At 41.3% G+C, this 16,950-nt stretch overlaps 1 protein-coding gene across 1 annotated transcript in view; it reads left to right on the forward strand.

The window, feature by feature from the left end:
- The first annotated feature begins 1,336 nt into the window (after positions 1–1,336).
- Positions 1,337–16,950, forward strand: part of LOC137334912 (chemokine-like protein TAFA-2) — a 104,937-nt gene continuing 89,323 nt past the window's right edge. The window contains 2 exon segments of the mRNA XM_067999998.1: positions 1,337–1,438; positions 13,210–13,339. Of these exon segments, the coding sequence (XP_067856099.1) occupies positions 1,337–1,438; positions 13,210–13,339 (232 nt within the window).

Raw genomic sequence — 16,950 nt, forward strand, 5'->3', positions numbered from 1 at the left:
TTATAAGACTGGAGTTCTGTGAAGGGGATCTGATGATGTGTATAAACCACAGGAATGAAGCTTAAATTCACTGGCATCTACTTTTGATTGCATAAAATACACACTGATTAGCTCATCAAAAAAGTTTCCTTTTGATTTTTATTACAATTGTGCAATGCCCACGCTGAAGCAGTTTGTGTGATAAAGCTGACATAATATAGTTCAGATGTAATCCATGGGTTCAATCTTGTAAGCAAGATTGTCTGGTGTGGATCCCATTCAAAAGATAATAGGCTCAATTATTACTAAACAAAATGTTTGAATGGGAGAACCAGGATGGGACCAGAACTGCGCAGAAGCCTTTCCTGAACAGTGGGAATTGCTGTAAGAGAAAGAAACAACAAGGTGGAAGAGTGAAACTGCAGGAAGAAGTGAGAAATGCAGAGAGAGAGAGAGAGGGAATGAGAAATTATAAAGTGTGGAGAGAAAGAGTACAAAATGACTTAAGGATGACTTCAATTTACTTTGTCGTGGAATAATAGGAATGTGGCTTTGACCCCATGATTTCCCACAGGTGGGTTTCTGAACTTGGCTATACTTTGAGAATGGAAAAGCTGACAGCAGAAGCTAGTTACTTCCCCGTGGGGAGAAAGGAAAGGTGGTGCAGCCCATCCTTTCCCAGTCACCTCTCAACATGAGCCTTAATTGAGCACATCAGAAGTTCACCCTTCAGTATGTGGACACACGGTGGCTGCTGAGTTTGAACAAAGTGCGTTGCCTACGATGCACATTAAAGGGTAATCAAGCTGACTGTGATCTTCAATCAAATGTCACATGGCATTGAATGACAGACAGCTACTGTAGTATTTGAGTCTTTTTCAGCAACAGATTGCCAAGCTATTTGTGTACATACAAGGATTCGGATGAGAAAGCTTCAGTACTTTATCAGTGTCACCTCAAGCCTGAGGTATGATTCTGTCTTGAAATACACTCCAGATGACGTTCTTCTTGATCGTACATGCAGATGGAGTAAACGACTCTCAATCTGTTTTCAGTTAAGTGCATTTGATTGAATCTGATGATTAGACCAGAAATGGTGCCTAGCCAAGTGATTGAAGCAGCAATAATTGCCCCTGTCAAAAAAAAATATTCTTCTCCTCTCCTGAACGCCGTGTCTCATGCGAGAGACTGTTGTTCAGGTGCCCAATAACTTTTCTTGTGCCCCATCCAAGTGGCCGTGGCTTTAAACAGCGTGGATTTTAACTCCTGGGAGGAGAGCCGGGTGGAGTCGCCAGGCTTCCCACCCGGGAGCCTCATCAACATCTGACAGGCCAGCTGTCCGCCCGAAACGGGCATCATGAGGCCGCTGGCAGGCTTAGAGCGGGCGGCCCGGAGGCTGCCGGCCAGCACTCAAGTTAGCCGCGGCGGCCCGGTGGCAGTGGGAGGGGGTCAGCAATCCGTGAGCGGGAAGGGGAGGAGCCCGAGGCGGCAGAGGCGCAGACTTTCCTTGTGGACATAGACCCCTGCTCCTCCCCGCCCCACAAAGAAAAGTATTTTTCTACTGACCTTTTAGGGCCTCGGCTGGGTGTTTGCCAGGTTTTACTGATCTATGGCAGTCACTCTGCTCAGTAGGCTGTTAAAATTGCCTCTGCAATCCTATCGAAGCGATAGGATTCAGATTAACACATATTAATGAGGCTAATCGCCTGACTTAAATAGTCGTCCAGTTCTTAAACTTATGGCTGCCACTGGTGGTATCATAGTGGCAAAAAGAGCCATTTGATTTTAACCGCCACCCCGCTGCCCTGCCTGGTTTCCGCCAGTAAAGGGAGTTAAAATCTCTCGCGTTGTGTGTGAGTGGAGACAATAACCGTTGGTTTGTTTTTCTACCATGGAGGTTATTACAGCTAAGCCCAATGTTGTTCTTCACCCTTGGTCCACTCACGTATACTTCTCAGCATGAATAATTGGATAGTGATCAGAAGCAGGAGCCCTGTCTATTTTTTTCTTCTTCTAGATTGGGCGGACTGAGGTTATTTGTAAGATCCCAAACTACCTCCCCATCTGAGTTCAGTTAACTCAGCACAATGTAGCGATTGAACCTGGCATCTTCCTGCTCTCTTATGTCTCGTTACTGCACTGCTCAGTGCACTTACCCATTTTAAACATCTTCTTGTGTCTCTCAACATTAAACATCATCTAAGAAACAGCACAGTTTTGGGGCTGTTTTATGGAATAATAAACAAACACTGCATGTTTTACAGCTAGATATTATTCAGCTAATTTATACTAAAAAACACCACCCTTTTGGACTATCTGCAGCCCATTGTTCTCAAACTCGATTACTCAGGTCACCAACAGGACCAGTGGGGGGAGAAGGAATTGTCCCTACATACAGCAAATTTTAAACAACATTTTCAGACACACTTAGGAATCATGGATTCATTGAATTATAGAATCATACAACGCAGAAGGAAGCCATTCGGCCCATCGTGCCTGTGTCAGCTCCTCGAACGAGCTATCCAATTAGTCCCACTTCATCCTGCTCTTTCCCTTCAAACTTTTCCTTTTCATGTATTTATCCAATTCCCTTTTGAAAGTTACTATTGAGTCTGCTTCCAACACCCTTTCAGACAGCGCATTCCAGATCATCATAACAAGGAAGTTCAGCGACCCCAACACTGTGTATTCAGATATTTTCCATCAAGTGATAGGGTGCTTCTCTGAAGAAATATGAACACTGGAGGCTGTTAAAACAGTTTCATAACTTCAGGAGGAAAGTTGTGTGGCTCAAGAGTCATTATTATGACAATAGAATATTTTCTCACGATAGATAGTTTAGAATTTAATTGGTGACCTGCAAGATAAAATTTATATTATGGATTCTATGGAACTAAGTATCAGAGTTGCAATTTGGTTTAATGAAGGAAAATGTTCCTTCAGTAAGAGTGAAGATGAACCAGTTTATGGACAACTGGAAATAAAAATTATAGTCCATTACTTACCTGTCATTTTGGATTTCATCCCAGATCGATCTTTTGTAATGCATATCATGCTTTAAATAAAATGAAAATTATGCTTATGATATTTAAAAGTTATTGCACTGAATCACCATTTTGTAAGGTTATTGTGATGTCATTGATAGAAAGAACAAGTGAACTTGCATTTATATTGTGCCTAATCATGAATCTCAGAAATGTTTCAAACTGCTTTGCATAAAATGAAAGTTCAGTGTTTTATTGCGTACCTAATGTGGCAGCCACTTTGCACAGAGATCTCACAAATAGCAATGACATGCATGACCAGTTAACCTGTTCATGGTGGTGCTGATTACGGGTAAAGAATATTGGCTAGGACACTGGGGAAACTCCTTGCTCCTCTTCAAATACTGACGTGGGATCTTTAATGTACCTCTAGAATAGATAAGAGATTACCTCAATTTAATGTCAGACAATATCTTTGACAAAGTAGAACTCCCTCAAAAGGACATAAGAATTAGGAGAAGGAGTAGGCCAAATGGCCCCTCGAGCCTGCTCCGCCATTCAATAAGATCATGGCTGATCTTCGACCTCAACTCCACTTTCCCGCCCGATCCCCACATCCCTTGATTCCCCTAGAGTCCAAAAATCTATCTATCTCAGCCTTGAATATACTCAACGACTTAGCATCCACAGCCATCTGGGGTAGAGAATTCCAAAGATTCACAACCCTCTGAGTGAAGAAATTCCTCCTCATCTCAGTCTTAAATGGCCGACCCCTTGTCCTGAGACTATGCCCCCTAGTTTTAGACTTTCCAGCCAGGGGAAACAATCTCTCAGCATCTACCCTGTCAAGACCCCTCAGAATCTTTTATGTTTCAATGAGATCACCTCTCATTTTTCTGAACTCCAGAGAATATAGGCCCATTCTACTCAATCTCTCCTCATAGGACAACCCTCTCATCCCAGGAATTAATCTAGTGAACCTTCATTGCACCGCTTCTAAGGCAACTATATCCTTCCTTAGATAGGGAGACCAAAACCGTACGCAGTACTTCAGGTGAGGCCCTGTACAACTGTAGTATGATTTCCTTACTCTTGTACTCCAACCCCTTGCAATAAAGGTCAACATGCCATTTGCCTTCCTAATTGCTCGCTGTACCTGCATGCTAACCTTTTGTGTTTCTTGAATGAGGACACCCAAATCTCTCTGAACACCTCAGTACTGCATTGAAGGGTCGGCCTATAAAGGTTGTCAGATAATTCAAAGGAGAGAGAAGGAAGGAACTTTTTACACCGAGTTACATCGAAACTACAGCATAGAAACAGGCTGATCGGCCCAACTGGCCTATGCCGGTGTTTATGCTCCACACGAGCCTCCTCCCTCCCTACTTCAGCTAACCCTATCAAGATACCCTTCTATTTCTTTCTCCCTCATGTGCTCATCTAGCTTCCACTTAAATGCATCTATGCTATTTGCCTCAGCTACTCCTGTGGTAGCCCATTCCACATTCTTACCACTCTTTGGGTAAAGAAGGTTCTCCTGCATTCCCTTTTGGATTTATTAGTGACTATTTTATATGTATGACCCCTAATTTTGGACACCCCCATAAGTGGGAACATTTTCTCTACGTCTACCCTATCAAACCCTTTAGTTGAGCAGAAAAAAATTATAGGGCTATTGGGACAAAGTGAGAACCAATAAACATGGACAGTCATGTGATGCAATTTTTGTTGTTTCAGGTTTTCAGCCATGCGTCTGTGGTATCAATTTAGCTCAGTTGTTAAAGGTTGTCAAGAGCCTGTACTCTCTGCGCAGTTAAGCTGAAAGGCCCCCCTCATGATTAAGGCTGTTTTTGCCTGGCTGAGTACCAGAAACTGAATTTAGTTCACTCAGGTCTTCATTATTGAGCCTTTTTGTTGGCTAGTTATTATATAACTGACACAGCAGCCTTCTGATTTCAGACTCTTCTTGCACTGGGAATAACCGGCAGAACATTTTCCTGTATCACTTCATAAATCAAATGACCAAATAAGTGGACAAAATCCTTCCAAGAGGAATTGCTGTCTACAATAGGGACATATTTGAAAAAAAACCTTTGTGTCCTCACTAACATCACCATCTCTTTGAAAAATAAGGGGCAGTAGCCACGGTTGAAAGAAAATGGCTGACTTGCATGCAATTTGCTGCACCAGCAGTATTTACCATAGTTCACACTGTGCATTTAGCCCACATATATTGTTATCACTTGGGTGCAGTTGCCCTTGTCCACACTTCTCTCGCTACCTTCAAAAAACTTCTCAAAACCCATCTTTTTACCCCAGCCCTCAATCGCACCACCTAAACCCTCTCCCTTGTTTCATTTCTCTTACTACAAATCTGTACAGTGTCTTTGCATGTCTTATACATTAATGACAGTATAGAAATATAAACTGTTGTTATTGGCTTGCTTTAAAAAAAACACTGGTCTGAGGATAGTCAACACATATGTTTGATAGCTTATTGTTGAATTCTATCGAACTACAGAAATTTACTGCACAGATGGCCATTCTGCCCATCTTGCCTATGCCTGCTCTTTGCGGGAGGAAATCAAATCGAATCCTACTGCCTTCTCCTCATAGCCTTGTACCGTTCTCTACTACAAATATTATTCCATTTTTCTTGTAATAGATGTAATGGTCGCTGCTTCAGCTACTCCCAGTAGCAAAGCATTCCATGCTCCAACAACTCTCTCCATTAGGAAATTTCTCCTAATCTCTTTCCTCGCTCTCTCAGTGTCAATTTTAAATTGATGACCCCATGTCACTGACTTTCCAATTAGAGGAAATAGTCTTTCCCTATTCGCCCTTTCAAAACCCTGCATAATTTTAAAAAACCTCGATTAAATCTCTTCTCTGCTCCAGTGGAATTACTTTCAGAATTTTAAGTCTCTCTTCATAACTCTAGTTTCATACCTAGGCTATCAATCTGGTGAATGTATGCTGTACCTTCTCTATGGCTTAAAGTCACGATGTCAGCCGTGGTTCAGTGGGCAGCACTCTGAGGTCAGAAGGCTGTTGGTTCAAGAACCACTCCAGAGACTTGAGCATGTAATCTACACTGATTCTCCAGTGCAGCACTGAGAGAGTACTATGTTGTCTTTTGGATGAGATGTCCGCCCTCTCAGGTGGATGTAAAAGATCCCATGGCACTATTTCGAAGAAGAGCAAGGGAGTTCTTCCTCATGTTCTGGCCATTATTTATCCCTCAACCGACATCACTAAAGAAACAGATTAGCTGGTTATCGTCTCATTGCTGTTTGTAGAATCATGGAATGGTTACAGCACAGAAGGAGGCCACTCGGCCCATCGAGCCCATGCCGGCTCTTTGTAAGAGCAATCCAGTAAGTCCTATTCCCCCGCTCTTTCCCTGTAGCCCTGCAAATTTTTTCCCTTCAAGTATTTATCACTTAGCCAATTTCGTATACATGCTGCCACTGCCCCTTTTATTCCATGGGCTTCGATTTTGCTGACAAACCTATTATGTGGCACTTTATTAAACGCCTTATGAAAGTCCATATACACAAAATCAACCACATTGCCCTCATCAACCTTCTCTCTTGCCTCATCAAAAAACTCAATCAGGTTAGTCAAACACGATTTGCCTCTAACAAATCTATGCTGGCTTTCCTTTATTAATCCACACTTGTCCAAGTGACTATTAATTTTGTCCCGGATTATCGTTTATAAAAGCTTCCCCACCACCGAGGTTAAACTGACTGGCTTGTAGTTGCCGGGTTTATCCTTGCACCCTTTTTTGAATGAGGGAGCAACATTTGCAATTCTGAAGTCCTCTGGCACCACCCCCACATCTAAAGAGGATTGGAAGATTATGGCCAGCACCTCTGCAATTTCCACCCTCAGCAACCTAGGATGCATCCCATCCGGACTGGGTGACTTATCTACTTTAAGTACAGCCAGCCTTTCCAGTACCTCTCTTTATCAATTTTTAGCCCTCCAGTATCTCAACCACCTCCCCATTTACTGTGATGTTGGCAGCATCTTCTTCCTTGGTAAAGACAGATGCATAATACTCATTTAGTACCTCAACCATGCCCTCTGTCTCCCTGCGTAGATCTCCTTTTTGGTCCCTGATTGGCCCTATCCCTTCTCTTACTACCCGTTTACTATTTGTATGCCTATAGAAGACTTTTGGATTCCCTTTTATCTCAGCTGCCAATCTATTCTCATACTCTTTCTTTGTCCCTCTTATTTCCCTTTTCACTTCTCCTCTGTACTTTCTATATTCAGCCTGGTTCTCACTTGTATTATCAACTTGACATTTGTCATACGCCCCCTTTTTCTGCTTCATCTTCCTCTCTATCTCTTATGTCAGCCAGGGAGCTCTGGCTTTGGTTGCCCTACCTTCCCCCTTGTGGGAATGTACCTAGACTGTATCTGAACCATCTCCTCTTTAAAGGCCGTCCATTGTTCGATTACCAATTTGCCTACCAATCTTTGATTACAGTTTACCCAGGCCAGATCCGTTCTCAACCCACTGAAATTGGCCCTCCTCCAATTGAGTATTTTTACTCTAGAGTGCTCCTTGTCCTTTTCCATAACTAATCTAAACCTTATGATACTATGATCACTGTTCCACACTTGCTACACTTGACCCACCTCATTCCCCAGAACCAGATCCTTATCCCTCAACCAACATCACTAAAAAAAAACAGATTATCTGATCACTATCACATTGCTGTTTGTGGGACCTTGCTCTGCGCAAATTTGCTGCTGCATTTCCTATGTTACGACAGTCACTACACTTCAAAAATACTTAATTGGTTGTGAAGCGATTTGGGGGCGCCCTGAGATTGTGAAAAGCGCTATATGAACGCAAATCTTTTTTTTCCCCTTTGTCATTGGGCCAGAAACATACTGATCAAGAAAGTTCTCCTGGGCACACTTCAGAAATTCCTCCCCCTCTTTGCTCTTTACACTATTACTATCCCAGTCTATATTAGGATTGTTGAAGGGAACATGGGACCATGATTTAATAGCAATTAACGGGGACCTGGCTCAAAGAAGGGCAGGATTGGGTACGAAATATTCCTGGATACAAGGTGTTCAGGAAAGATAGGGATCTTGCTGTGCACAAATTGGCTGCCGCGTTTCCTACACTGGCTACAAATGTACTTCATTGGCCGTAAAGCACTTTGGGACGTCCTGAGGATGTGAAAGGCACTACATGAATCAAGTTCTTTTTTTCTTAACAAGGGCAGGACTGCCAGAGTATAGCAAAATGGTGTCATGTTAGCTATTGTGGAAGTGGATATAAACCAGTATGGTTGAAAGCAAATCCACACACATGCACATCAAACCACACAATGAATTTAGCATCAGTATATCATTACCATTTCAATTCCAGTGTATCAGTGTACGCCTCGTAACCACTACGGATTTGTTTCTGCAGACATCTGAGATAATTTTGAATAAGAATTTTGAACACTTTCCCTGCAGACTATTATTGGGAGATATCACTGTAGTCCACATCAGCTTGGCAGAACTGGCACATTCGTACACTTTCTTTGACAGTTGTGGGAATTAGACCACAGGGGTGATTCTGCAATCTGGGGCAGGCAGCGTATAGCTCAGAACATCACCCGCGATTTCCCAAGATGCACTCCAGGCAAGTAGCGCCAGATTGCGGAATCACTTCTCATATTCCATCTTTAGTGAGAAGCAAGTGAAGTAAATTAATAGTAACTGGTTATCAAGTCTAGACACTTTTGACTGAATAATTATATATGATTATTAATGATCTTGCAGTAGTGGCTGTGCAATTGAACCATTAGTACACTAATTTGTTAGCTTATGCTTTAATTGAACTGATCCAGCAAGGCAAGCTAGTGTAAGCACAATAATAATGTGCTATAAAAGAAATATGGTTTATTGGTTCAATGCACAGTGTGGTATGGTACAGAACTACCCAGGTCAGGGGGTCTAGGTTCCCCCCCCCCACTAAGTCTGTACTGAGGTAGCTGATTTGAGCTGGGTCACTGAGAGAGTCTTAAGCCTCGATTTTTACTGGGGGGCACACTTGGGACAGGCAGGGGTGCTAAGTGGGAGGGAAATCCCCTTGGGGATCTCGGCATGAGGCCATGGGCCATTTTAACTCCGCACAGGACTGAGTTCAGGGCCGGCGGGCGGGAGCGGGAAATGGGGTCGGGAGCCTTAGGGCGCAGGGAACCCAGGGGAACGGTTCTTGACTGGATGCCAGCGCTGGCAGCCGATGCCAGCGGGCAGAGGGAGAGGCAAAGCCGGGGCTGGGGAGGCCCAAGTGCTCTTTGCAGGGTCTGAGGGGGGATCACTCCTTAAATCATATCAAGTTTTTGGTCACCTGTCCTAATGTCTCCTTCATTGTCTCGGTGTTGATTTTTGTCTGATTATGCTCCTGTGAAGCGCTTGTGACCATTTTACTACGTTATATAAATGCAAGTTGTTGTTGTAGATTAAAAGAACATGATTTTAAGAACTGGACAACTATTTGAATAAAACATCATTGAAATCTTAAAACTAAGATAGAACAATGTTAGAACAGCAACTTAAGGGATCTGTGATCTGCTGAGGAGCATAGTCCATTGTTTTGGCAATACATGAATTCATTTCTGTGTAATTTATTCCATGTCACAGGCTGATAAATTCAAATTAAATAACAAGGCAAGTCCAGTGTCACAAGAAACAAAACTCTCAAGGCAAGATTTTGTTGTCATTGCTTCAGCTCTAAATACTGTAGCACCAGAATGAACGGCAGAAATGCTGTTTCATAGCCGACCAGAAAGGAAGATATTTCTTCCTGCCCATTAATAATAGTGCAGGATTCTTCTACTGTGTCACTATGCAGGGGCTGGAGATAGGCAACTTCACTTTAGGGAACTGAGGCAAGTGCTAACAACGGCACTTAGAAGCTTTTATTGTTTCTTCTAGAAAGGCACAGACTGAATCTTGGACATTTGTCACCCGTAAGGTGACATTGGTGACAATGCAGCTGTGGTCACAGCTGGGCAAGGGTTGACAGTTGGCATTTGTTCTGTTGTCATTCATACTTTTTACCAGGGAGCATTACATGAATGGGGGCCCCTTTAAATCCAGGCACTTGCATAGCCATTTCTGGCATGAATGGGATGACAATATTAGCAGTTGAACAAACACACTACACAGTACAGAAAGATTATTTAAACAAACATTGGTCTGATGGCACACATTTCTCAATTTTTATCTTGGTGCTAAGAATCAATATTGACATAGACGTAGAATTACATAGAATTCACAGCACAGAAACAGGCCATTCAGTCCAACTGGTCTGTGCATGTATTTATGCTTCACACACACCTCCTCCCATCTTACTTCACCCTATCAGCATATCCTTCTATTCTTTTCTCCCTCGTGCGTTTATCGAGCTTCCCCTTAAATGCATCAATGCTAGTCGCCTCAACCACTCCATGTGGTAGTAAGTTCCACATTCTAACCACTCTCTGGGGAAAGACGTTTCTCCTGATTTTGTTATTGGATTTATTAGTGACTATCTTATATTCATGACCCCTAGTTTTTGACACCCCACACGTGGAAACATCTTCTCTGTGTCTACCCTATCAAGCCCCTTCATAATTTTAAAGACCTCTATTAGGTCATCCCTCAGCCTTCTCTTTTCCAGAGAAAAGAGCCTCAGCATGTTCAGTCTTTCAGACATAGCAGTAATAACTTCTTGCACAGCTCTTCCTCTGGCCACTGGCGAGTTCAATGATGGGCGCTGGATGTTTTTTCCCCATGGTGGATGCCTTTTTGGTAGATTCTGTTTCTCTGAGAAGCGACAACACACCCCAACCCCAAAGGGTCTGAGTGAAATACAGAACAAGATGCATTGGGTTCCTTATAAAAGGAAACAACACAAAAAGAGGGGATATTTATAAAAAGTTAATGCATCAGCCGTGCTTTTCCCTAGAGCATAAAGTCAATATTTTCAGTGCATTAGTGCTTTGTATCACACATGCTCAAATGAGTACAAAATAAGTTTTTAAAAAGATACATCAGTGCTATTTTGATACTTTGATATTGAAAATTTGCAGGGATATTATTATTTGGTGCTGAAATGAAAGCGGACAAATTATCATTCAATAACAAACTCCCATGTTGCACAACTTTAAATAGTGAAACTTACAGAGCACAGATTGATGTAGTTGAGTGGTGTCCAAACCTTTTCATGGGCCATATAATATGTACCATTGAGTCTCAGGGACCACATACAACGTTTACATCCAAATTCCCCCAAATTTGCATCTATCTCATGCTGCTGATACTAATAAAGGGTTCTGATTTAGGATTTGTCGACCAATAGGACAACAGCACTAAAAAGGCCCAGTCTAATCCTCCAGGCCCAACGAGTTCAAACAGATCAAACCGGAAAATAGGAAACATAAGCAGAAAAAGGACCAAGTTGCCCGGTCTTCATGGACCAGATTGCCATGCTCAGAGACTGCAGTTTGAACACCTCTGATTTAGGTGATCAATTTTATTTGAGAGACACTGGGAGCGATTTTCACCTTCACTGACTGGGCGGTAATTTGGCAGAGCAGATCGGCCGCCAGTTACAGAACCTACCCAATCTTTATACCATTAATTTCCCTGTGGCCGAATAGTTTTTACAATGGGTGGGTGATCCGCTCTGCCAGATTGCCGCCCAGACAACGAAGGTGAAAATTACCCCCATTTTATTACTCCTCTGCAATTCCTGTTGAACTTGCCAAAATCTCTGCCAAGAAACAATGGCCTGGACCAACCACATAGCAGTTAATGTTGGTTTCGGCATGCTTTTGATCAGGACCTCCCTGCTGATGTCAGTGGAGTATATCTGCTTCACGTCCAATAGATAAAGTGGTGCTCTCCTGGGATCCATGGCACAGGGAAAATAGGAGCCCTTTTAACTAAGGATTAATTTGCAATGATAGCAGTCTAAAAGAAAGAAGACAGAGAGAAAGAATTTGCATTTATACAGGACCTTTCACAACCTCAGAATGTCTCAAAGTGCTTCCCAAAGCCAATGAAGTACTTTTGAAGTGTAGTAACTGTTGTAATGTAGGAAACACAGCAGCCAATATGTGCACAGCAAGGTCCCTCAAACAGCTAGAAGATAATGATCAAATAATCTGTTTTTGGTGGTGTTGGCTAAGGGATAAATATTGGCCAGGACACCGGGAGAACTCCCCTGCTCTTCTTCGAATAGTGCCATGGGATCTTTTATGTCCACCTGAGGGGGTAGACAGGACCGTGGCTTAACATCTCATCTGAAAGGCTGCCAATGCAGCGCTCCCTCGGTACTGCACTGAAGTGTCAGCCTGGACTTTGTGCTCAAGTCTCTAATAAATCCAAAAGCTGTGGGGTACAAAAGAGGGAAGGGTGTTGACAATACCTCATATTTCAGTTTTCCTTTAAAGAAGGAAATTAAGCATTCAATGATTTGAAGCTCCAGACGTCAAAGAGCACTCATTTTTTAATTGATGTCTTTACAGTGATATTGGCTTAGGAATATGATACATTTTCATTTGTAAGTTGTTTTAACATGGGAGGTCTGGTTATAGAATTTTTTTCTGTACATAATTAACCTGAGTAGAATAACTGACTGGAGAGTCATTTCAGATAACAAAGGGCTGATTAATGAGTTCCTCTGACACTATAGGTGCTATGTATATGGGGAAGATTGAAACCACTTGGCACTGCCTGTGTTAGCTTTCGTAGCTCAAGGATGCCAGCTTTTTCCTCAGCTACAAACAAGATGTGTTTAATGAAAAATACCGTGTTTTCCCTCGGGTTTGTTTTCCATTAAATTCCTGGTTCCAATTTTCACCTGCCGAAGTATGTGCTGCAGGGCGTTAACCTAATGCTAAGGTATTTAAAGCAAAATAGATCAAATTTGTGGCAGAAGTGACTCAATTGAGAGCAGCCAGAAACTTTCTTAAACCTACTGTCTTCAACATGCACAAGAATTCTTGCATTGTGTCTGTCTGACAGTTGTAAATGAATAGAATAATTGTTACTTTAGTAATACTTCATGTCACAAGTTGATGACTGACAGTGTATTGCATTACCATCAAGCTGAAATTGAGCAATGTTAGTGAATTGTAACCTTTTCAAACACAAGGTATTTCACTTCATTATTTGCCACTGGTGAAAAACGTTTCATTTATTACTAATTGATTGTTACATTATGTCCTAAAAGGTACAATGCACTGTAAACAATGATCTCTCCCTGTTCTTTCTTTAAAGGATGGTTAAAGGGACACTGCTACTTATCATATGTGTGATAACCCTTTGGGGAAAATTGATATCAGCTGCAAACCATCATAAAGGTATGAAATCTTTTGCTTTATCAACTTTCTATGTTTTTATAGTATTATTCTGGTACATTGTACTCAACGGTCTAATTTTACAGTACTGTATTCATAATAATGTCAAGTACACAAACAGCTTCAAGCAAAATAAAAGGCTCAGTTAGTTTGTTATGAATTTAATGATCTCTACTGAAGCTCAATAAAATCTTGATTGTGTTGACCCAAGTGAATTCACCTAAATCAAATTAATTAGTCCCCCCCCCCACCCGATAATTTCTAGCCGAGGTGTTGGGGAATTTGGAGCAAGTAAACAAACTATAAATGTTCACTCAAACTTTCCAAGTTATGGTGCAAGTTTTTATTTTAAACTGCATTTATGGCTACCAAATTACAACAACACTTCAATTATAATAAATTTTATTTTGCCAAACTTATTCTTATTTATTATGAGGGATCAGGCTACCATGGTGGGGGGGAAATGATACCCACTATGAGGTGTCTACTAGTCATTCTTTGAATGAAGACTTATTCCACATACCAAAGACAATCGTTAAGATCCAAAAATATCTTTTAAGAATACTTCCCATCTTCAGTACTCTTCAATCATGGGAGCCATTTCAGAGGTATGGTTTATCATAGGTCATCCTGTGTCTGGGAAAGGGACAAGTGGAAATGCCGTGAATTTATTAGATAAGAAAACATTCAGGCTCTGCGCTCGCCAGCACATGAATTTTCATCCCTTCACTTGAATGGGCAGAACATTGCAGAACTGGTGAGCACAGAAACTGTAAACTTTGGGCCTCAAGTCTCCAACCAGACAATGTTTTTTATTCACATTTTTGGATTGATAAAAGAAACTCTTCATTTGTCCAGAAGGGGGTGGGGGTTAAAATTCCCCTATTGCGTTTTAGGGGCTTTCTCATGTTACAGGACAAGGGGTAATCAAGTTTCTCATGTTACAGGACAAGGGGTAATCAAGTTTCTCATGTTACAGGACAAGTTACACCAGATTTCTATTCACTGTAGGGTTCACATGTCTAAGCCGATCACAATTGTCATATTCCATCGTCTTTTGCATTTGGGGCTCTCAGTATATTAATTCTCCGACAGTATCACAGGTCATTTTGGAATAGCAGTAGCAATTACTTGAGTTGGCTTTAACCAAGTACCTTTTGTATGGATCAGCAAAAGTAGCTGTTTTGAGTAATCACGCACTTTCACCAAGCATTATTGGTTTCATTTTTCCACTGAAAAGGACATTTTATTTGGAAGAACATTGTTTAATTGTACCCAGTGCCTAGAGCAGATTGACCCTCTAACCTCTAATTGAGCCACTTTGGATGCTGGAACTAAGTGAGTGCTTTCCTTGAGGAATCTTCAAGCCTGTTTATTTACCAAGACTGATGTTGAACATTTGGAAAAGGTCTGTTGCCCAAGGAAAAGGATCTCATTGATGAATCCTCTTGATGATCAACTTGCTTGGCTATGAATGAGTTGTGATAGAGGGAGTTGAATGCCTGGGATCTGACAGGTCCTCTTTGGTTTGACCTCTGCTTTGTGTTTTTATGAGGTGAGATGGTGTTGAGCATCTTAACCTAGATAATCTCACTAAAACATTGTAATCTCTATTGTCACACCGTTACCTGGAATTGTTGACAGAATGTCCTGAAGGGAAGAGAACCTGACAAGCTTGAAGTTAAATATAGATCCATTTAGTGATCAGAAAAATGTGAGAAAACTGTTGAGTAAATTAACAAAAAAGGCTTCGGGCCTACAGGTTATAAGTGGCACATTAGATACTTGGGCTTCTGATACAGTGGACCAGATCGCAGTCCAAGTAATACTACCAGGAAGAAGAACTGAAGATGGATAACTGTGGATGCCCTTTTATTGGGTGTCTAGATCAGGCTATGTGGGTTCATGCTGACTAGCTTAATTCTAATTTACTCGTTGGATAAGCTACTTTACCATGGCATATGGGACTTAATTGAAAGGCTGCTTAAAAAAGTTTCTAAATGAGATCAGAGCAAAAATGCCAGTTGTCAGTAATCGGAAACTAAAAAGAAAGTGTGTTGATGCATTTAATAATTTAGTCCTTGAAAAGAAATGATCTTCTGGGTTTCATTTTTGACATTCTTAGCAATTTTGCTCTATTTGTTTATGGCTATAAATTGGTTCCCTACAAGGAGATAGGAAAAACTGGAGGAAAAGTCAGCTTGGGCCAGTGCTGTGTATCTTCTTGTGTTTGGTTCAAGTATTGCATTGACAGGGACCATGGTCATCATCCTACATTCTTGGTTGTGAAATACGTGTTGCAATTGAACTGAAAATGGGGGTGACAAAAATGTATTCTTTGGGCTTTTGTTAGGGGGATGAACTTGGCCCATCTTTTGGTTTGTTTGATAGAAGAAGGGAAACCTGTTTGGGAGAGATGCTTTCCTGGATTGCTCAAGCACAGCTCATGGAAAATCAACCAATGAGTGATGCTGATGGCTTCCATGAGAAATCAAAAGGCAGCAGAAAAATAATGAGCGGCATGTAGCGGGGGTGGGGGGAGGGGGAATAAAGAAAAAGTTACAAAGATTAAAAAATGACCATGGAATCAACCTAAGTCATAAAGGCCTTCCAAGTGTTGATATCATACATCCATACAGATACTTATCTTTAATAGGTAGAAAAGTACTTATATATACGTGGCTATAAGTTTACTGAGAGTCTGTTTTTTTCCTGTGGGTTAAGTGATAATTGATGGGTATCCTAATCTTGAAAGGTCACTTTGCTATGTTTTTAAATGAAAGAAGGTGCAATGATACAGTCAGTCGTTCCAGACCAACTCATTGCATCTCCAATTGTATCCGGTGGAAGAAAATCTATTATTTTATCGCAAGTTTTACTTTAAAAACTCAGCTAAAAATACAAAACTGCATTAAGAAAAGTCACTGAGTAGCACTGCAAATGTTCCTCAACAGGAAATACGGCAACTCTGCAGCCCCATTTTCAAGGCAGGTTTTCCAGAAGCCTCATATTAAATTAAAAAATTCAGCGATAAAGTTGCATGATAAATAAAGTTTGATTTTTTTTATATAACTTTCATATTTATATGTGAGAAACAAGGAAGAAAGACAAGTTGAGGTGTGATAATGCCATGCGCTGTTTAAACTAATTCTTTGGAGTAGAGTCTTACATTTGTAACAATGGATGTTAACCTACACATAAAGGCATCAATGCATCTGTTGTCTTTATTGAAATGTCTACAAAGTGCGTTACCTTATTTGTAAGTTTAAAAAACAGCAACGTGTTGAAGACGTATTCAGCCAACACTTGAGACCAACACGTCAACTAAAGAGAATTTCTGATTGGGTTCAGGTGCTGTGGTTGTTTGATGGGATCACCCACAGGGGGTGCTGTTGTTAGTTTTATTGATGTTGAGCAGAGAATTCTTTCACAAACCACATCAGATTACGTTAGGACTAGAGCAAAATTTAACTCATTGACTGGTGACCAAACCCTAGGTGAAAGAATTAGGAAGAAGGTATCAAGTTTTCACAAATACAAACAAATAAGAGGCATAGATGAATGAACCAGCGATCTTAAAATCAAGACAATGTAGACATACATGTTGACATGTA

The sequence above is a fragment of the Heptranchias perlo genome, chromosome 18, assembly GCF_035084215.1.
Source record: "Heptranchias perlo isolate sHepPer1 chromosome 18, sHepPer1.hap1, whole genome shotgun sequence".
Taxonomy (NCBI): Eukaryota; Metazoa; Chordata; class Chondrichthyes; order Hexanchiformes; family Hexanchidae; genus Heptranchias; species Heptranchias perlo.